This window comes from Symphodus melops (assembly GCF_947650265.1).
Source record: "Symphodus melops genome assembly, chromosome: 9".
Lineage (NCBI taxonomy): Eukaryota > Metazoa > Chordata > Actinopteri > Labriformes > Labridae > Symphodus > Symphodus melops.
In genome coordinates this window covers 6,775,890-6,797,434 of record NC_136699.1, presented here as the reverse complement: position 1 = coordinate 6,797,434, position 21,545 = coordinate 6,775,890, and the positions used below count along the sequence as shown (strand labels likewise).

At 39.6% G+C, this 21,545-nt stretch overlaps 1 protein-coding gene across 2 annotated transcripts in view; it reads right to left on the bottom strand.

Annotated features, from left to right (window-relative positions):
• b4galt7 (xylosylprotein beta 1,4-galactosyltransferase, polypeptide 7 (galactosyltransferase I)) overlaps positions 1-21,545 on the bottom strand; it is a 48,390-nt gene that overhangs the window by 10,749 nt on the left and 16,096 nt on the right. The window contains exons 6-8 of one of the 2 annotated variants that reach the window (XM_079351756.1): positions 10,654-10,759; positions 10,247-10,291; positions 6,896-7,012 (exon numbers count right to left, since the gene is read on the bottom strand). The exons of the other annotated variant lie outside the window; for it this stretch is intronic. Of the exons in view, the coding sequence (XP_079207882.1) occupies positions 6,903-7,012; positions 10,247-10,291; positions 10,654-10,759 (261 nt within the window). The 3' untranslated portion in view covers positions 6,896-6,902. The remainder of the gene's footprint in view (positions 1-6,895; positions 7,013-10,246; positions 10,292-10,653; positions 10,760-21,545) is intronic. 2 annotated transcript variants of the gene reach the window in all.

The following is a 21,545-nucleotide window of genomic DNA, read 5'->3' as shown; positions in this document are numbered from 1 at the left end:
AGACTAAAATGGTATCAGAAATGAAGGGCCAGTGTCAACATGTGGCCAACACCAGACCAGTACTAAACAACAAAGAACATGTATATCATTATTAAACTTTATTATTAAAGTTCTGAATTTTGCACATTTTCTTTGTTAACTGTTTTGAACCAATAAACAAATTCCTCATAATGTGTAAACAGGAGAGGAGGTACACAAATGACAAAGAATTCATCTAAACCCTGTGCCAAGTACAAAACTACATCTTACTGCATACTTCATCCATATGTAATTGCTTCATCCAAGCTGTCCACAACGGAAATGTACATAAATAAAACAGAATGGAAGAATAGAAACATATGTATAATGCACAAAACTCAAATCTCATAACACAGGTACAAATGTGTTCCCAAGTGTAGTGCATTCTCCAACAGATAGAAGCTGGTTTGGTTCATTTCAATCAACTGATCAATCATTAAGTTGATCAGAGTGTGTGACGATGGAGTGATAGGAGTGAAAATACAACTGCTTGTACCTGTGTGTCTTTAAGTTGTGCAAATATTTGTATATTTGGAGGATGTGATTGTCGGGTAAATGAGATCCATGTTGGGGGTTGAAGATAGGTTTAGTTTACACTCACTCACGCATGCATGCATGCATGCACGGAAAGCCCTGAGCAACAATCTGTGGTGACAACAACATGCTACCTTCATTATCAACTCTCCCGCTCCTCCCCCAGTTCTCTCTCCTCCCCTCTCCCTCCCCACACCTTCCTCTCAGCAGCCTTCTGAACAGCTGAGGTGTCAAAGCTGAACAAGGCGAAGAAGAGGAGGAGGGGGATGATGAGGAAGGGTGGTGCGGAATGGGGGGGTTGATTTCCTCCAACATCAGCATACGAGTTGGGAATGGACTCTCAGAAATAAACATGCATGCATACTTTACATTTGCTATTACTTTGATTTCCTATCTGGAATACATTGTGTTATACGTTTGTCAATTCAGGTTATATATTTAAATGTGTTCTTTAATGCTTACCAATCCATGAGTTTCAGTTATGGGTAGTCAGTAATACTTTACAGACAGTAAATACTTTCAAATATCCTTCAATTTGTCAAATGACAAAAATGATACTCACCATTACTTTTTCAGTAGCTGTGTACAATGGACATAAATGGTAAAACTTCAGCTCTTACTTATTGGAGTGTTTTGCTGTTTTAACACTACAATTCTCTGTTGTGGGATGAATACATCTTTATCTGATCAGTTCCTTGGCTTGATGCATGCTGGCTGTGAGCACATAGTGGTGCAGAGCTTCATTATTTAACTATACTTAACACAAATTGTGGCCTTTATACACTGAGATTCTGCAACAACATCGTAAATAAGTTCTGCTGACATTTCGCTTTTGTACTCTGCAGAGTAACATTGGTGTCCAAGTGTATGGATGCCATGCATTGCAGTGTTGTGAAAGCACTAGAAGCGTGGTGTGGAAACACAAAGGGAGCTTAACATACAGCTCCTTATACTGTATGTTACACATCATCCAACCTTCTTCATTGTTGGTGTAAGGTGTAATATAAAGGACTTTTTCATTTTACCTATATGAATGATGAGGGAAGTTTGAAAATATAGTCAAGAAGGAAATGCATCCCTGGCAGCTGCTCGCTCATAATGTTCGGTAATCTTTTTATCAGCACAGGTGAAACAAAAGACAAAACAAAACAAAATTACCCTCACAACCTACTACATTGTGTTTCTTTTTGTTCAATTTCCTCCAGGATGATGATAGTAAATAACAAGATTCATGTTAAAATCCTGTAGATTTGACGTGAAATCTGATAAGCAACGTTCTGTGCACAAAGGAGGCGGCTGGGATAGACTAAAAGCGTTAATGTTGATTCCTGGAGTGACAGAGAAAGGTATTTTGAGATGTTTTGACCTTTAGAAAAAAACTCTTCTACACTTCCTGCTCCTGAATGTGTGTGTGTGTGTTTGTGAGAGACAGGCCGGTGTGTTTGGAGTTAGCGGTGGACGACAGATTAGCCCAGAGGCGCTGCAGGTGTTTGAGATGAGAGAGGAGTTGGTTAAGGAAAAGAGACGAAGGAAGAGAAAGTAGTTATGAAAAGAAGAAATTACCCAACAGTGGGTGCCTCTGCTTTTCTGTGGTATCAATATTGCAATGTTTATTATTTTACAACTGTGACTATCAAAATAGGATTTGTTCCCCTGCTTCAGGATTCCTGTACTTTAAAACTTATTATAGAGTTTTTTATATGCTAAATTTAAAATATCCCACAGAGTTATGAACACAGCTCACGAGTATGGGATTTAACTTGTACAGTACTCCCCACCCCCAAGGGCCTTTAGCGACAAATCTGCGTCAGATTCAGGATCTCACCACAGGGATCAGACCGCCCCCCTTCTCAGAGTCACTCTTCATCTTCACTAAACTTTAGATCATTTCATGGAAAAGCATATGTAGGTACATCTGCTTCCTGTGACTCTGCAGGACCGTAGACACTCAATGGTTGTTTCTCAAGACACTGAGGACTGATTTTATACTGAGCTGCCATCTGTCCTTTTCTACTCTGGGTTTGTCTTGGCACCTGAAGGTGCTGCCGAGAAGCAAAAGGGGCATAGGAGTGACCCTCTCATCGAGATGAAGACACAAAAGAGTCTCTAAAGAGATGAAAAAGACAACTGCTCATCCAACTGATGACACAACAAGACCAGGCTGGACTAAATGAGTTCAGGAAAGTAAATCTGGCATATTGCAAGGAACAATAGCCCTTTCTCTACAGATTCAATGTCGAAAAAAATATATACTGTAACTGTAATTTGGTTGAAGATCATAAGCCAGCCATCATTGAGTGGTTCAGGCTCAAGATATGTATTGCTGCACACCAAGTCAAAGAAAATGAACTTAAGCCACTTAAAAAGTACTTCATTGAAAACAACACTTCAGTTTAGATGAACTAGTGACCTTAAGTGCTAAAAAATGAAGCCAACGCATTAGTGCAAAAAGTGCATGTCATTAAGCGTCACTTCAGACTTCACCCAGAGCCAAGGAATCCCCATTAACAGCCACGTTACGATGCCTTTTTTTAGTAGAAATAAATGTGGGCACAGTCTGATACAAAAACAGGTCTGAAACGTTTCCTTTCTGGTAAAAGCTGTACGGGGTGAATTATGGCACCTGCCCTTGCTTGGCTTCATAAGGGTAGCCTGGTCTGTGTGACAAAACCAGCCCAATGGCAAATCAAAACCAGCCCAAAACAAGGCTGGCAAATAAAGCCAGCATAAAAATTAGTCCAATTCCAGAATTCAAAATAAACCCGTAAAAACGTTAAACCATTCCCCCCACCAAAATTATGGTAATGCAATCCAAACTTATTTTTTGTAATTACATCTGCAACTCTGTGTTTACTATTTTCTTCACATGAATTGCATTCTTTCAAAGTAAAAAAAGTTCCATGATCCTGGTTGCCTGCACCAGCCATTCTCGTCGACTCTTTAAGACTCCTCTTTAAGACTCCTCTTTAAGGAGTTGGACGGGGGAGGGAGAGGGATTGAAAGATTTGGCAGAGTGCAGTCTCTGAAAATCCAGCGGAAATGGGAGGACATGTTCATCAAAGCGTCCTTGAACAGGGGACGTCTTAGTGAGGCTGAAAGAGGAGGGAGGAGCTCTGGAGGGCTGGCAACTGTCGGTCTGCTCCCCCTCTTCAAATGTGCGTGACACGACAGTCTCAGTGGGACTTTGGGTGCATTCAGGTACGAGGAGGGAGCAGTTGGTGGGTTTTGAAAGAAATTGACGAATGTCTCAAGATCAGCGAGGATGCTCTATTTCCACTAGTGAATGTTTCTGCCTCTGTACCAAGTTCGCCATCGATAATTTCCCTGATGACCCACGGGAAAGCAACCTCCAGGAATGTGTGCTCACCTTGGCAGAGGAAGTGATCAACACAAGCCTTTTCTGCTAATTGAGAGGAAAATAATACAGTGCGCGCCCCCTGCCATAGCCCAACAAATGAGAGAGGTGTTTAGAGAATAAGAGGTGGACAGGGCCCGACAGCAGGGGCCTCATTGTGGTGGAGAAACAAGAAGGGGATCAGCCTCTGGGAGGGGGGAGGAGGAGGGGGGGTTTCAAACAAATCCAAAAGGAACAAAGTGGGATTATCAGGTTCCCAGCGGCATGGGGCTATTCCTCCCATAACGTCATTAGACGGCATTAAAGAACTCTGCTTTTCTCTCCGTTCATACAAGAGAAAACCCCGAGCAGTCCTGCAGGAGATTAGACCACTACAAGCTCTAATTGACCAACCAGGACCAAAGATTGTAAATGAAGTGATGTTATCCCTGCCGTCGCTTTGAACTGCAGAACAAGAGAGGCACAAAAAGGATTAGTAACGCTGATAGCTGCGAGGAAAAAGTCGAGGGTTCTACTTCCTCCTTACAAGTTTCACTTATCTTAAATTTAGATATTTAGGCACGGAGTTCCTCTGTGTCTGTTTAGCCATTATTTCACTTTTTACAACTTTGTTCACACAATCAGAGATGTTTTTTGTGCCTGAGGCCTCCTTCAACTCTTTGATAGCCAAATAACAGATTTTTAATGAGATAAAACTGATGCAAATAACCAGTTTTAGTGCAATGAACACGTCTTTAAAATGCACACATGAATCACTTTTAGGGATTAAAGTTGCTTAAAGAACTCCCACATTTTTGTACTAGTGACGCAAAATATGAATATTTTATTAGACTACAATGGCATGGCCTAACATGCTCGATCGTCCGATTCTTTATTTTTTACCTTTTCATCTGAGATGCATCTCCAACGTCACATCCATCCTGTCACCTATAAAGTAAATCATTGGACTTCTGTCACCTGGCTTACTTTGTGTTTCAGGTGGCAGACCCTATAATTGCATCTTTTGTGAACTAATTTAACCAGTTTTCCATAATATTTTGAGGCTTAATTGTTTACTTTTCCTCTCATATTTTAAATGTTTGTGATTTTTTATCCAGCTTACAGCTCAGTGATTAGATGACTCCTGCTGATTTGTGCTGAATTACATGTGGAGAAATCTTGTTTGCAATCAGCCGACTGGACAGCATCAACTCAAGAGCAAGTGTACGTTCCCGCGTCCTCAGCCTTCTGCGGAGAAAGCAGCCGCGCTTAATGTCCCTCTTGAGCTCCCAGAGTCGTAGTCTGTAATTAAAGGGCGATTAAGAGGCTGAAGCCTGATGAATGGAAGCCTAAATACTCTAAATACCCCATGCTGCTCTGCTGTTGGACACAGCGTGGAGGACTTAATTGATTCGGGCTAATCAGTGGTCAGAATTAAAACAGTCACAGTTGTCTGGGAGAGACGAGGGGGAGGGGGGGCGGGGGGGGAGGGGGGGAGTGAGAAGGGGGAGAAAAAGTGAGAGGAAATGAGAGAGGAGGAGAACAGAAGGTTGAAGTGAAAGAAAGAGGAGGAGGAGGAGAGATGTGTGTGCGGTTATTGTGGAGCGAAGAAGCAGCTCAGCAGAAGGCGTCCTGTGTTATCCTGCATAAATTACACACAATTACACACAATCACACACACACACACACACACACACACACACTTTTCGAACACTGGCGGATATTAAAGGAACAGTTTGTCGGACAATTAGGTGATATGGAGACTCATTAGCGTGGTACGTGGCGGCCAACGACACGTCAGACTTTGGCATCTTTATGACTCTGCAGCCCCGAAAACATCCAGTCTTAAGTACAAAGTGAATTTGATGTTTTCAGGAAAAAAAAACCCATACTTTTGTACTTTTTAATTTACTTTGCAAAGCCATAGACGATGTCTTGAAATTACAATAACACAAAAAATAACTTTAAGTTTGGTGGAAAGAAACCTGAAAATGTGTTTATAGTTCTTATGAATGACACAAAGAGATCTCTTTTGCGAAACCCTGATCACCCTTTTATGACATTTCAAAGACAAAAGAAACTAATAAAATTCAAAATTCAAAAATTCAACCTCAGACTTTTATTGGGGGACCTAACAGAACTTTATTTCAGTATTTTTTTTTCAAAATGTTTGAATTTCATTTAGAAAAAAAACATTGACAAAGTATATTTGGTTCAAATGCCACAATAGCAGGATTAGTGACGTTGGGGGATCTCTGATTGGCTGAGTGAGAATCACATGCTTCTCGACCTTACTGAGGTGCAGAAGGGTGGCCATATGTAATGTGTACGGAAACTACCAAAAATAGCAATCGCTTGCCCGATAAAGGGTTAATGCATGATTTTTGTCCTTTAAAAAGGAAAAGAATGACACTGCTGCATCTTGGATTGTCTCGTTTCAAAATTCTCAGGGGGTGCTGGTAGCGTAGTGGTTATTACAGACTCTCTCTCTCTCTCTCTCTCTCTCTCTCTATATATATATATATATATATATATGAATACATTTAATCTATTTATAGACCGTTTAGTTCATAAAAATAATCAAAACTGAGTACAGTTTATTACAAATTAGAGATTGATGGAATGGGGTTATAAACGTCTTATTTGTGCCTGAAACTTTGAGAAGCATACATTTATATGAAGAATTAACATGATACACAATTATGAATAAAAACACTATGAAGATGACGTTTTGAATTTTTTGTGATGAAAAACTGTTAAATGTGTATGTTAGCGGCGGCAAATGTGACACGTCCTGTTGTGAGCAGGATGTCTTGATTGGAAAGTAGAAAAAAACAAGTTGTTGATGTAATTGGGACTAAATATGACAGAGAATGTGACAGAGTGTGTGTCTGTTGTGGCTGGATTACAGCATGCATGTGTGTGTGTGTAGGTGTGTGTGTGTGTGTGTGTGTGTGTGTGTGTGTGTGTCTGCATCCTGTGGTTCTAGACAGTTTTTGTGTGTCTCACTTGTGATTCATTTGCAGTTGACTCGCTCCGTGAGAACCGGAGGCGTCGACTTCACTTCCACTCCGAGGACGAACATGTTGCCGTGACATATTTCATTGCGTCGTTCTGCCAAACACGCTGCGACACACAAGACGCCCATTGTTTGCAACGCCACATTGTGTTGTTGTTGTTGTTTTGTGACGTTTTTCGCAGAATGAATCTGGTTTGATAAGACCTGCTGCCGGGTGGCTTTTGAATTTTAGACTTCTGACGGCATCAAATATGGGATTAAAAGACATAACAGTGAATTTAGCAGGACATGTTTTCAGGTTATTTCCTAATGATGATTCACTTAGACTTTAGAGATGAAATGTAAAAACTCACTCTTACTCAAGCACTCTTCCAGTTTGAGGTACTTTACTTTACATGAATCTCTCTATTTCTAGTCCATCACGTTTTACAGGGTTGCACCTCATCTGTATAAACAACCTCATACTGTACTTTAAAATGTAGATTTACACATTTGACCTTTCAAAGAAGTTGTACGATAGTGTGTTACGCACTTACGAAAACAAAATCTCCCTTCAGCTCTGCACTAGAACTCCATTTTTGTCTCTTACTATTAAAAACACTTGGGGTTACATGTTTCTTTATCATGAACACACCTTGTATTAAATAAAAATAAACCCCACACAAACCTAATCGAGAGCACACTGCAGGTTTCATACAGTTTGAGATGAGAGAAAACCTCAAGTTATGAAGTTCCTGTTGTGCAAATCGTTGAGTTCAGACTGATGTTTGGAGTGATTAGTCAAAGTCAAACAGTCTCACAGTCACATGACTTCTGCCTTCTGGTTACACTTTGGATGTTCCTCTCTGACCCATACTCATACTGAACCCTTGAAGCTTCATTCACAAGCTCCTCCATGAGTGTACCAAACAAACAACTCGGATTCTAATAAGTATGATACAAATGTCACTGCTACAAGTTATATTTAAAAAAAAGTTAGTGTGCAAAACATGAATTCATAAAAAGTATCTAAACATTAACAGAACATATTTTACCAATAATGTGAGGAGAAATATGATGTCATATCATCTCATTCTTTCCCAAGTTGTTTTTCCGACTTGAGCATGCGTTCATGTGTATTCACAAATTAGTCTATACAGTCAAATTATTTGGTTGCATTTCCGTTGGTGAAGAGTTAAGTGTCACTTGACTGAATTATTACTTTAAATTGGGTTTTGTTGTGTGTTAAAAGATGCTGCAGTCTGTCGGTGTCTGATGACATCACTGTGGTTTGGTTAATGATGGACGCCAAGCTACAGGTACAGATGGTCCAGAGAAGACAGTTACCACCAGCAACTCTCTCTCTCTCTCACACTCGCTTACACACACACACACCCCCCCCCCACACACACACACACACACACTGTATTATATGAGGTCCAATCCACAGGAGGAGTTAAACAGACAACATTGGATGTATACAGGCCACATACAATATGATATGTACAATATACATAAACACACACACACACACACACACACACACACACACACACACACACACTCACATACACACCTATACACACAAACACAAAGTCATTAGTGAGTCCCTGAAGGGCTGCATTAGTTGTGTTTTAAGCCTATTGGGAGCTAGTTAACCATCAGCTGGGGGGAATTATCTTGGTCATTATTAGTGTCTCTACATTCTGCTTAAAGTCTCTCTGATGAATGCAGCAACCAAACGGGCTAATATGTAAATAAACAAACAAATGAAATACAGCAAAAACAATGAAACGTGATTAAATTACTCTGACATCTATATGACTGATGTATTCATATTTTTGTTGTCATGTCACCAGCATGTCTGTGTCAACAGAGGGTTTTTTAAGAACATGTTTAATTACTGCTACTTTAAATGACTGAGGTACATGGCCTGCTAAAAAGGACACATTGAACTTATAAAGTTTAGTGGGAGTTGAGTCTAAGGTGGCCATAGATTCTCTGGAACATCTATACATGGAAAACAAGAACAACAATTACATTAATGATAAGCTATGTTCTGCTTGTTTCTTGACTTACAGATTGGATGCACAAAAGGGAAAATATCATCTATTTTCATATAACATTGAACACTGTTTTACATATACAGTATATATTTTTAATTATTATTAATTCAACATGATTTTTTTGTTCAGATGTAAGCCAGAAAATGTGTAAAAAAGGAAACGAAAGTCATCATAGAAGTGCAAAAAACTGCAGTTCCTTAGGTGTTCACTTGAGCCTCAAGTAAACACTTGATCACTGGAGGCTGTTTCTAAAGGTGATAGAGCCCCATGTTAAAATATCCAATGTAACGACAGAAACTCAAGAAAGACAAAAACCTTGTTTACAGCCTGGTACAAAAAACTTTTGGTCTCTATAGTAAGCGTCGAATTTTTATGAAAGTGACCTATTCAAGGCCACTTTTTTTGCACCAGCAGCACCAACTTTTTAAAACAAAAGTTTTCAGTGTGCAGCGTCCTTGTGCAAATATGCTTTCTGTTTCGCATCTGCACCCAACAGTACCCTTATAAAAAAGAAAAGTATAGTTCAATTTGGGAACACCACTGTGCATGTCATTGTCACTGCTCCCTTACCGACCAATCAAAATGAAGAAGGGGCGGGATATGTGACAACAGCTTCGTAAAGGGAGGGTATCGCATAAAGAGCTGCTGCTGATGCCAGGATAGGATTCATTTACATTTTTCACTTTTTCTTGCTGATATTTATTTAAAAAAGAAAAACTGAGTACACAGAGTTATTAAAACTGACTCAGAAGTCCCAACCAAGGGAAGCAGAAATCAACTTTTTTGTAACCTAGAAATCAGAAGTTGCAGTAAGAAGTGCTTTGAAAATGTATATTGTGGTTTAAAGTAATGTTTAATTAGGGGGCGTGGCCTAACTCAGTGTCAACTTCTCTGCAACTTCTTGGTGTCTCCTCAGCTAATTCATGTATTGAAATAACCAGACTCTCATACACATGAGTTCACTTCTTGGTGCACAAATGTTGAATAATGAATAATCAAGTCTTTGTCAATTATTTGACATTACGTTTGCCTCTGCACACATTCACAGAGTTATACATGCAGACTAATCAGCACACTTCAACACACTCTCTTCAGCTCAGCAGTTGGTCTGTGCCACACCTGGCAGTAGTGTGTGTGTGTGTGTGTGTGTGTGTGTGTGTGTGTGTGTAGTCCATGTTAATTGTGACCTGTGGGCTCTGTGTTTGCTCTGTGTGAAGTCAGAGTATAATTATCTGTGTAATTGTTGTGTATTTTGTAAAGTGCCAGATCATTTAACTCAGGATTAGCTCTTCTCACCTCCAACGGCCGAGGGCGGTGCTCTGCCTTCACCTCCAGCACCAACTACACACACACACACACACACACACACACACACACAGAGTACACAAGTACAGATTTAGATACACACACACACAACTACACACCTACACACACACACACACACACACACACACACACACACACACACACAGAGTACACAAGTACAGATTTAGATACACACACATCCTGTCTGTCCCTGGTGACACCTGATGGTGGTGCTGTGCAATATTAAGTATGTAAAGAGGTTAAAGCCCTACTTTAACTGATGTCTGCTGCTGCTTTCTCTCTCTCTTTCGTTCTCTCTTTTGCTCTCTCTTTCTCTCACGCTCACGCACACACACACAAACACACACACACACACACTTAAGCACACAGTTTCTCACTTTCTCTTGTGCTCTGTCGTTCTTTTTGTTCTCTCTCCGACACGTCTACAGTTAAGGAGGGTATCAAGTCGCTTGCCCATCTGTGATGCAGACTGCAGGAAGCTGGCTGTGACAAACACGTACACACACACACGTACACACACGTACACACACACACACACACACACAGCAATACAAATACAGCAGACAAACACACAAGCAGTTATAGCACACACATTAATTTACATAAATTATTTTGCTGCCCTTTAATGTAGAACAACAGATATGAGTGCACACTGTAAAATATCGGGTTCATCTGGAAAAACAAAACTGAATGTCCATTGGTGTTTTCTACAAGTTCTTAAAATTTAACACCAAAATCTTAGTATATGCGCTGTGAAGTACAGTCAAAACAAAGGCGATGTTGGAGGGCAACTCAGAGATCTGAAGGCTGCTGCCTTTAACCCCAACTGGTTTTAATTTAGACCCCTATATGGTGATAAACATAGCTTTCTGCCAGATTGTTAACATCACTGCTCTCTGCCGCTCACATTCATGCTCTCTCTCTCAATCATTCAGCCACTCACTCACTACGTGTGAAGTGTGACGACAGACCACATAGGTAGGACGAACTCTATCGATAAAAGGAGGGGTCAGAAGTTAGCATCTAATGACTTCTAATGAAAGGTTGTTTTTGCGTTTTCTCTTTATCCAGATTGTTGATTCTGTTGTTTAATAAGTGCCAATATGTGTATGACTGCATACATGTATGTTAGACCGACAGGCAGGAAGGCAAAATGTGATGGAAGAAAATCATCCACTGAAGTGTTCTTCTCTGAAGGTACTTCTCCATCGTATTGAGGTTGTCCCTTCACCAGACATATATGGAATATGGGAAATGGAAATATGTTTGATGAAGGGACAATCTATTCACTCAGAGAACCAAAATTATAATGTAAGATATGTGAGATAAACATTATGTGGTAAAAGATATCACTGAATGCTCATTTAGATCTCAGATGTACTGAATGTGCTTCAAGGGGCTGCATTCACTTCATTTTAGCTTTTTTTTTTTTTTTTTGGGATGGGGAGCAGTGAGCAAAATGAGCTCTTTTGATGGTAAACTTTGCTGACCTATAAACCTGTGTCCTATAATCATGTGACTGACCCAATAATGTCTGTAGAGTGTATTTCGTATATTGGAGACTTACGCTGCACTAGAAGGTGTTTTTTTGCATCCAATTTAACAATTTGTATGTTGAAACCTCTTCCTAATGTTACTTATGAGGTGAATTACAATTATTAATTGTGTTTGACTGTTGTCAACTACAGCGCTATAAATTAATATAAACGCTAATCAATGTCTGCAATTCTCCCCAAGCTTCCTGTTAGACAGGACATACCTGAATCTAAATAACACTCTGTTAGCTGTTTCATGGGAACATTAAAAACAGGCGGCTGCAGTAGGGAAGTTGGATAGATGTCATTTATGCAATCAGTTATTTTTTACTTGTCGGCTGAAATCAGAACACTTTGATCTTAAAGAGTCTTTTGTTGTGGAAGGAAAATCACCATGCTGCACCCCAACTTTCCCAGACAGCAGCAACAATAACAAGACAAGTGCTGGGTTTATTCTTTAAATAATGATTTCATCAGAAGATGAAATTGGGGGTTAGCTTACCGTACAATTTAAATTCTTCAGTGTACTGATGGACAGGCCTATAAAGAAAAGTCACACCCTGGTTCATTGTAATCCAGTTTCACACACCGACTGCTGGGACGAGTCCAGATCAAACGAGGTGTGTGCTGTCAGTGTTTACATACCACACAGATACATGATTGGCATTTGGCATGTAGCTTCCTCTGCTTAAAGGATTACGCAAACACATTCACACACGCACATACGCACACAAACGAAAACACACACACACACATTTGTAACATTATATGAGGAAAGTATTTCACTGACAAAGAGGAAACTTGCTGCCTCCTGTACATCATAATTCTTTGTTTTTGTGTTCAAAGGCAGACACATTTAACACTAATGATGTATTAATGTCATTGATTGATAGCAAAAAAATGTGAAAGTGCTGACTCGGCAGGGAACAATTTTGCAGGAGAAAAAAAAACTACACGAAACTACATGATTCCTTTCTGACAAAACAAAGTGAAGTCTTAAGATGATCTTGACAGATTTTCCTAAGGTTCGAGAAGTTTTAAGAGTTATCCGATCTACTCATAGGACAGTTGGGGATGCACTGATTTCAAACTGTAATTACAGAATTAAACAATATTTATATTTCTAAATCTCTGTTGTGTTGGGGTAACCATGAGGACAGTCAAACATGCACGCTGTCTGAAGAGGGAAGAAAATCAACTGCAGCAAATGTGGTGCGTGCTAAAGAATTGTACAGCCTTTTTGACAGATGAGTAGACCTACATGTACAGGACAGCTATGTTGTCCATGTTTGTGCATTACAATGCACAATCAGTTTGGCGCTTGCTGATGTGTTTGTTGATTGTTTGGTATGGGATTTGTTGGTCAACCCGAATAAGGTACAACAGACGTGTTTCTGTCAATAAATGGATTCTCCACAGGTGCTTGTGTCTGGGACAAGGCCAATAGTCCATTGAAGGGATCTAACCATCAGACATAACTTTAGCTAAACTTATCGGCCATTCAATCCAGCCATCCATCCATCCGTCCGTCCATCCAGTTTACAGGATCGGGAGTGTTTTGTGGTTTTGTAATTTCTGCGTCATTTACAACATTTATTTATCTGATTGTATCACTGACTCACATGTTTCAGTGGCTGTTCCACATTGTGTTGAATCCAAAAACGCCACATTCATCATATCAATGTCACTCAGGTATGTTGATAGATGGCATCAGTGACTATTTGTGTCAGATGAGTTTTAATAGATGTTTTACAGACTAATTTATGGCCACTTGTCACGACCAGTTTACACTTCCAAATGCCAAAGCTCCCCTCCTTCTCCCCTGAAAAAGAAAATGCCTTCTGCTACAATCATCGACTCATCTTGTTGCTAAAATACCTGTTATTATCCATGGCAGGTATGAAGACCTACAACCTAGTTTCTTTCTGCTCGCGTTAGGCAACATACCACCATGCAGCACTACTTTGAGGAGTCTTGTCTGCCCCTCTTTTCTTATGTCTGTCTGTGAATTTACAACCAAGCTTCATCTGTCTGCTTAAATATATCATTATTTTTACATTTTCCTCTGAAAATGGTCTGACTCTACACTCTAAGGAAAGAAGGTTCTATCCGGAGGAGCTGCATTAACACTGACAGCCCTCGTATAAACCCAATGGAATTAAAAGTACTTTTAATTAGATTTTTATTTTTTTTATTTTACTGTTGCTTCAAAAGTTGCTAAAGTTTACTTATTGTGCTCAAAGTGTTCTGAAGAAAAATTGTATAAATGCACTGTAACTTTAGAAGAGTTCATCCATTCTTTCTCAAAACAGTATAATTTAAAAAAAATGCATAGTAGCAATATTTCTTATCTCTGCAATGGTGTTGTGGGTGTTCATGCCTATTAAAGCTTTCAGGGAATCATACATTTAAACAAAAAAAATCATGTTTAGGTCCTTTTAATGTTCTAAACACAGAAGCAGTAACAAGGTCTAATAATAAGAGAACATTTCTCCTTGTTGACCTGGGAGCTCAAGAGGGGACTTCTCCTTTAGCCCTGAAAGAGTCATTTTTTATCTGCTTCTGTCAGCAGCACTGACAGCCTTTCTTCAAAATTTGTAAAAATGTCATCTTTGTTGTCAAAACTTTAACAAATAAAACTTTAACAAATAAAGGAACATATTATCTGAAGGTTACTAAACCTTTTTGACTTTTTAGATTGTTTAAAGGGGGGGGGGGGGGGGGGGGGGGAAGGGGGGGGGGCTGAAGTGTGGGAGGTGGGAAAGGGGAGGAGGGTCGTTTCTTATCTGATCCAGACCACTTTAGGAAGACACCTGTGGTATCCAGGACGATATATTACCACCTAAGTAGCCGCAAACCCCCCTCAGGTGGAGCTTTGGAGGTGGGCAGAGCTGTCAGACAGCTGCAGGCAGGAAGTGAGGCCGACAGCAGGGAACGCCTTTTATTTATGGAGCAGTGAGACGAGGAGATTTAACGAGGCTGAGCATCACACAGCAAGTGTGATCAGGTTCAAAATCAAGAATGATGAGAGCGAAAGAAAGGTGCACGGAAGTATAACCAACTACTCAGGTTTGACTAATTCAATTAAGTTTCTCCTAACTCTAATCAATCACTTTATCTTAAAAAATATCTAGTCCAGGTTAATGCTCCATTAACCAACTGAATTTATCGAGCACTTGGGAAACAGGTTATATAGAATGTGCATTTGGAATAAGACTCAGAGACTAAATTTTGTTAATCATGCCTCCACTGGAGGCAATCCAACATTAGAATGTCAACTTTTTTTATAGTACACTTTATGCAAACATGTAGCCTAAAGTGTTTCACACCAGTCTTTATACATATGTTCATATTCACATCAGGTTCAGGATCAAGTTTGTTCAAAGTTCAAAAAGTATAACATTAAATTACAAAGCAGCAAAGTACTGCTGTGGCCAGGGGATTTAAATAAGATAAGAATGTAGAATAAAACATAAAAGGCAATATTGTACCTTGTATGCAATGGTAATAGAGTAATGTAGAAACTGCGGGCATGCAGGATGATGTTAAGCACATCTTATAGTGAACCATAAAAATCAAATTAATAGACCCTATTTTTTTTTAAATTTCAGCCCATTGACCCTGCCAATATTTGGGCCGGCAAAAGTCATGCATAGCACAGATGAAAGCAATATAACATTAATCATGTAAATCAGAAAAAAAGTGTAACTGTATACAAAATAAGGATATCTTTAAAAAAAAAAAAAAAGTAGGATCCACAAATGTGATCTTTATCTGATATAGTGTTAAAATGTCACATGCAACCCCCCTTTCCCATAATTTAAACACAAATTTTTATATTTTAAGTGAGCAAAATCAGCAGAGTAGACCCTGAGTAGGAGTAACATGAGAATAAGGAGCCAGCTTTAAATCCAAAAACACTAAAATGTATTTAGCATTTTTGAGAAAACATGAATTCCAAGGATAAGGAACGCACAGTCAAAGCATTAGCAAAGATTATTTGAATTTAGTCTCAGTCTTCAGCCTCTCATTTTTTTGTATTGCTTTTTAAACTCAGTATTTGCGCTGTCTGCTGTTTGTTTACCAGGGGGAGGAGGAGGTTTTCAGATAATGTCCAAAGATCCATCAAACACTTTGTAAGAAGCTCATTGATCTCTCTAATCACTGATCCTGTCCATTGTTTGGTTTAGTCTTAGTTGGTCTGTGTTCTGATCTGACCTTGTCCATCGTCTGCTCTGGTCTGGAAGCTGATCTGAGACCTGTCCTGTCACTGTTTCTTTGATCTGCTGATCGTACCTGCTGGACGGGCTCAGAGGATGTTTATTCCACACCTAAAGTGTTGACAGGTGTCAGGGGGGGCTGTTCAGGGGTGCATGCGTGTGTGTGTGTGTGTGTGTGTGTGTGTGTGCTGGTGATAGACACTCCCTTTGTCTCCAGGTGTGTGTGTTGCTGAGGGACACTCAAGCATTTCCCTCTCGTTTATACATGAGTGTGTGTGCGCGCCCAGGTGAGGGTGTGAGTGTGCCTCTAGGCTCTTCCTGTAGTAGCGTTTGTTTCCATCACCCCCCCCCCCCCCACTTACCCCCCGGCCTGGGGACTTGACAAGCTTTAACTGAGGTCATAACAGCTCCCCAGTGAAGACAATTAGCTGCTAAACGCCTCCCTGCTCGCCTCTGTTTGTTTACCCGCCCGCCGTGTCGCTATCCTGTTTTCTTTTTGTTCTCTTCTGTGTTTAATCGTTGTTTTAACGCAAAACAGGCAGGTACATCCGCAGAGTCTGAGGAGAAACGAGTAAAAACAGAAAGAGTTTGTTTATGAACTGAGTCAAACTGGAGACATTCATTCACAGCTGGCTGGTTTTTACTTGAAGCATCAGTGTCTTATTGTTTAAGCACCAAAGTGACTTGACAGTTTCAACAATAAAGATGACTTCTACTAAGAAAGGAATGATATTTGCACACTTGGAATCAGCTGACAAGAAGAACTGAACTATCAGTTCATACAAAATTACAATACAATACAAGGTTCTTTATTTTGTTTAAACATGGGTATGACAATAGATACTGTGAATAGTATGAAGGTAGTTATTATAAAATGAAATTTTGCATCTTCATGAATTAAAAAAAGCAAATAAGAACATCAGCATTAAGGCTGACTTTTTCTAATTTTTCACTTGTTCAACGCAGCTTCTTTCATTTTAAATCATGTGCCATATGAAAGCATCAAGATGCAACATTTTCTCATCCTTACCAAAGATGACTCTAACTCCAACATGGGCATTCAAACTGAGAATACAAACCAGGCCGTTTCGAATGAATTCTTTCAAGAGATAAAAAGGGTTTTCTTAGAGAAAAGATATGAACAGGGGATGTTTAATGGATAAGATATTCAAGAAAATACTTTGACCAGAGCAAGGTTGTGAACATGTTCTAATCTAGATCCAACAAAGAGACATCCAGTAAATCGAATCTAGAATACACGTAACAAATGAAATATACCATGTGAATATGGAGGACTTTGTGCAGTACATATGAAAGAACAAAAGAAAGTGGCGCCGAGCTGAACAATTCTCTACCATTTCACTGCTTTTCATTTGGGAATTTGACTTCACCAAACACTGGAGGATGTTCAGACAACTGTGGGCTTGTCAGTGATGAAAAAGCTACACATTGAAATATGCATTTTTAACACAGGGATGGGAAGGCCATTTACACAGAGCGCAGGGCGACAGTGGAGGTCGTGCTGAGACTCATTGTCCATCAGTGTTTCCCTGCTGAGTGTCTCCAACCATCTCTGACTGTTGTATATGTTTCACATGAATATATGAGGTGTAATATGAGTTCAAATGGAGTGGTATTTTTGATTTGAGTGGGAAATGAAACCTGCATGTCTTTTCAGAACTTATCTTACAAAACTTCAGCTTCAACTGCAGTGAGAGAACAGACTGCAAGCACCAAATGTTATGTAATGCTACTACTACTAATAATAATTGTTATAATTATAAATGAACTTTGGTAGCAAAACAACTTGAACAACTTTACTTAAAATCAAAAACAGCCCCCTCACACTAGGCAATCCGTATCGTCTGTCCAGTGTTAGTGCTCCAAGCCTCACATCCTTGCAGCCCTGGCACACTTTGAAGAGGTATGCTTTGGCACGGTGGTTCATGCATGAGCAGAAGCACGAGCATACAATGTTGTTGTTGTTGTTGTTGAGTATTATGGCTGTTTCTGACTAAAAATAAGCCACAAAGTCAAATAGCTGTCCTATTCTGAACCGCCCATCTTTTTTTTTTCCGCCTGTCTTTAGCACACTAAGCAAGCTTCATGACTACGTAGAGCCATGCATGTGTTGAACTGTGCCGTTATGTTCCACTCCGAGGGTAGAGAGGGTGTAACACATTCCCAACCTTGGGGTTCTGACCCAATGTGAGCTTGTATGAAATTATTGATCAATAAAAAAATATTGTGGCATCCTGCAACAATGAAGATACAATATTAATGTTTTAATATTTGCTATGCTTGATGTCTTATTTTAACACAATGTGATGTGTCTTTTAATGCTGTTATTGTTATAAATGTTCTGTAAAGCACACTGAATATGAGAATGGAGCTATATGAATAAACTTCCCTTTACCTATCACAAGAAGAAGAACGCAAACAGCAGGAAACAAGGATCACATTTTTATTCAGCTATGATTATAACTATTATCTGTGGTTTCTAAAAGGTATTCATTAAAAGTATTTACTATTTTTCACCGACAGTTATTTTTGTAAAAAAAACACACAGATCTGAACGTGGTCTAACGACATTCCCACTGTGACTAACTCATGAAGACATCTCACTCGTCTGACAGCGTCTTTCATCTCCGACACATTACAGACGTTCTGAAGTCGACTGTCAGGAGTTTGAAACAAACCTCGCTGTGCTTCCTGTCACTGATCTGACTGAGTGTGCTGGTGCGCCTGACACTAACACACACTTTGTTATTCTTCACCGTGAACAAATAAAGGAAAAAGAAGTGAAGTGATGACAGCAGAAAATCCCCCTGAAGTATTCAGAAGTAATGAGCTCTAACTGATGGTCGAGTTGTAATAACTTTACTGTAAATTATGTAACAAGTTGCCTTACATTTGTCTACTGAAGTGATGGAAGAGGTGATCAGATGTGTCTTACAAAAAGTAATACCACAGATTAAGAATACCCTGTTAATGATAAAGCTCCTTCATACAAGCAGATTAAATTATTAGCAACAAAGTGTACTTAAAGAAACAAAGTAAGAGTAACGACTGTAACGGACACATTTTCACAAAGCTAAAAAGGATCTCTAAAAAAAAAAAAAATCACTGAGGGGGCACTGGTGGAGCAGTGGTGCGAGCGTCCGAGGCTATAGTCCTCAACGTGGGCGGCCTGGGTTCGAATCCAGCCTGTGGCTCTTTCCTGCATGTCAATCCACACTCTCTCTCCCTGATTTCCGTCTCTGTCCCCTGTCCTATCTCTCCAATGAAGGTAAAAAAAAGCCCAAAAATAAATAATAAAAAAAAAAACATGTTGAAAGAGACAATAAATAATCATAGATCAAACCTATGTTCCTTAGCTTGTGGAGGGCAACAATATAAAATGGAACAACATGGAAATCTCATTGAATCTCTCACCACCAAACCAACCAACATGGAGAACAACAGAAAGGAAGAATGTAGGATAGTTTTGGACTACGTTTGGACAGGATATCTGGTTGTGTGGTATAGGAACCCAGAGGAAGGACGAGCACACACTCTGATTGTCACATGAAACATTAGATAGCCAATTGGGAAAATGTTAAATCTGTGCAGCTCTGAATTTCATCTGAGCAGACCAGATCGCTCTTATTACACCAGATCACAACTGAGCCCACAGGAAAATCTGACAAGATCATTTTTAGACTCATCACCTGGAGCCTTAGCTTCATGTCTGACTGTAAATATTCATGGATGGAGCCCGAGTGATGTCACCTATCTGCAGTGGCTCTGAGGCTCATCAGCAGCAGCCGCCATGCTGGAAATCTAACAGCATATATTGTACATAAAATCAAAGAGGATGCATTATAATTCTTTTAACCCAAATACAGTGTGTGCCCATGAGGACAAAGACTTATCATTTGTCGATTGTTTATAATCAGACATACTGCAAAGGTCAATAGGAAGGTCTGATAGTAAATAGATGGTGGTGATTTGTCACATATGATAGATAGCTGAGTCAGACATGCACAATAGATGGATTCTTCTCTTTGTTGACCTAATCCGCTGTAATCAGCTGTAAATGAACTTGCTAGCTTTGACAAAGTCTTTTTATTAGTTGAAAATCTGGTAAATGCCCAAGTGCAGGATGAGTTGTTTTTTATTTTTTTTTATTTCATGACTTTAATCGAAACCTTATCATGATTTATTATCTGTGCCGTTAGCTTGCAGCTAACAACATACGTATGGATACTCATCACACATTTAAACATGTGGATTAATGGAAGTTTTCATTTTTTCACAAAATATTGTTAGCTTCTTGTGTCCAAGTTTTACATGGGTCACCTCTTCAGTTAGAATAATCCAGATGGATCACATCCCTGAATTAGAATGAATAAACCTATAAGCCTTTTCTCCACTCAGCCACTAGAGGTCAATGAAAAATAATATAAATGTCAATCAGTTATGCAGATTGTATACATGTACATACTTCATCATCCTTTTAAACTACTCACCGCTGCACTATTATCTTTTTTAGTCTTGTACATATTAGTCTTTAATTACTTGCTAATATTTTAGTTAATTGTTTTTAATTAATGTTTATATTGGACAGAGAGAGCACAGTCTACCAAAGTGAAATTCCTGGTGTGTTAAACATACCTGGCCAATAAAGCTGATTCTGACTATGATTCTGATGGTTGTTTTCTTTCTGCTCCTGGTGGTTGCATCTGTTATTGCATCATTGAATTAACAGAGTGTATGTATAAACAGTCTGTTGTGAGTGCTGCTCGTTATAAGGACAACTGATTTGAATTGTTGAGTTTTTTCAGACGTCCTAACAGTGATCTGTGAGTTGTTTCTGTGGGTGAGAACGTTTTCTCCATAAACCAACATCAGACAGCTGCAGACAGATTTGTGAGTGAAATTTAAAGACTCTCTCAGTCTGTAATCTGGGAAAATTCTTGTAAATCAAAGCTGAAATTTTAAGCGGGGACTCCCTTAAATCCCCTGGAGGATCCTGGGGGACTCTCCAGAACTCAGGTTGAGAACCCCGTCCTTACTCACCCACAACTGTCAGTCAGCTTTGGGAGCACTGGGGGCCTACAGTCATCTCCTAAACGGTAATTTATGTGTTGTTGTGGAGGACAAATTGCTGCAGGAGCTGCACCATTAGCTAAACTGCATTTCACAGCGGCATGTTTTCACCTGCAGCACAGCTATGCCAAAAATGTCATAACTCAGCGCCGCGCTGCCGCCGGCCAGAGACGGGATTTATAGGAGGGAGGGGGAGAAAGAGGGGGGGGACAGGGGTTTAATGACACACCAAACTATCACTTAACGCACTGTTCCTAAACTTGCATAAACGGGGAATTAATTCACATTGAGAACAGTGCACTTAAATGTTCACATGATAATGGAACATGAAAAGTAATTCACTTTTGATTTTTCATTTGTTGTTGTACTTTCCAAAGTTATCTTATATTAGTCATATTTGTGCCTACGGTAAAGGTAGGTCCG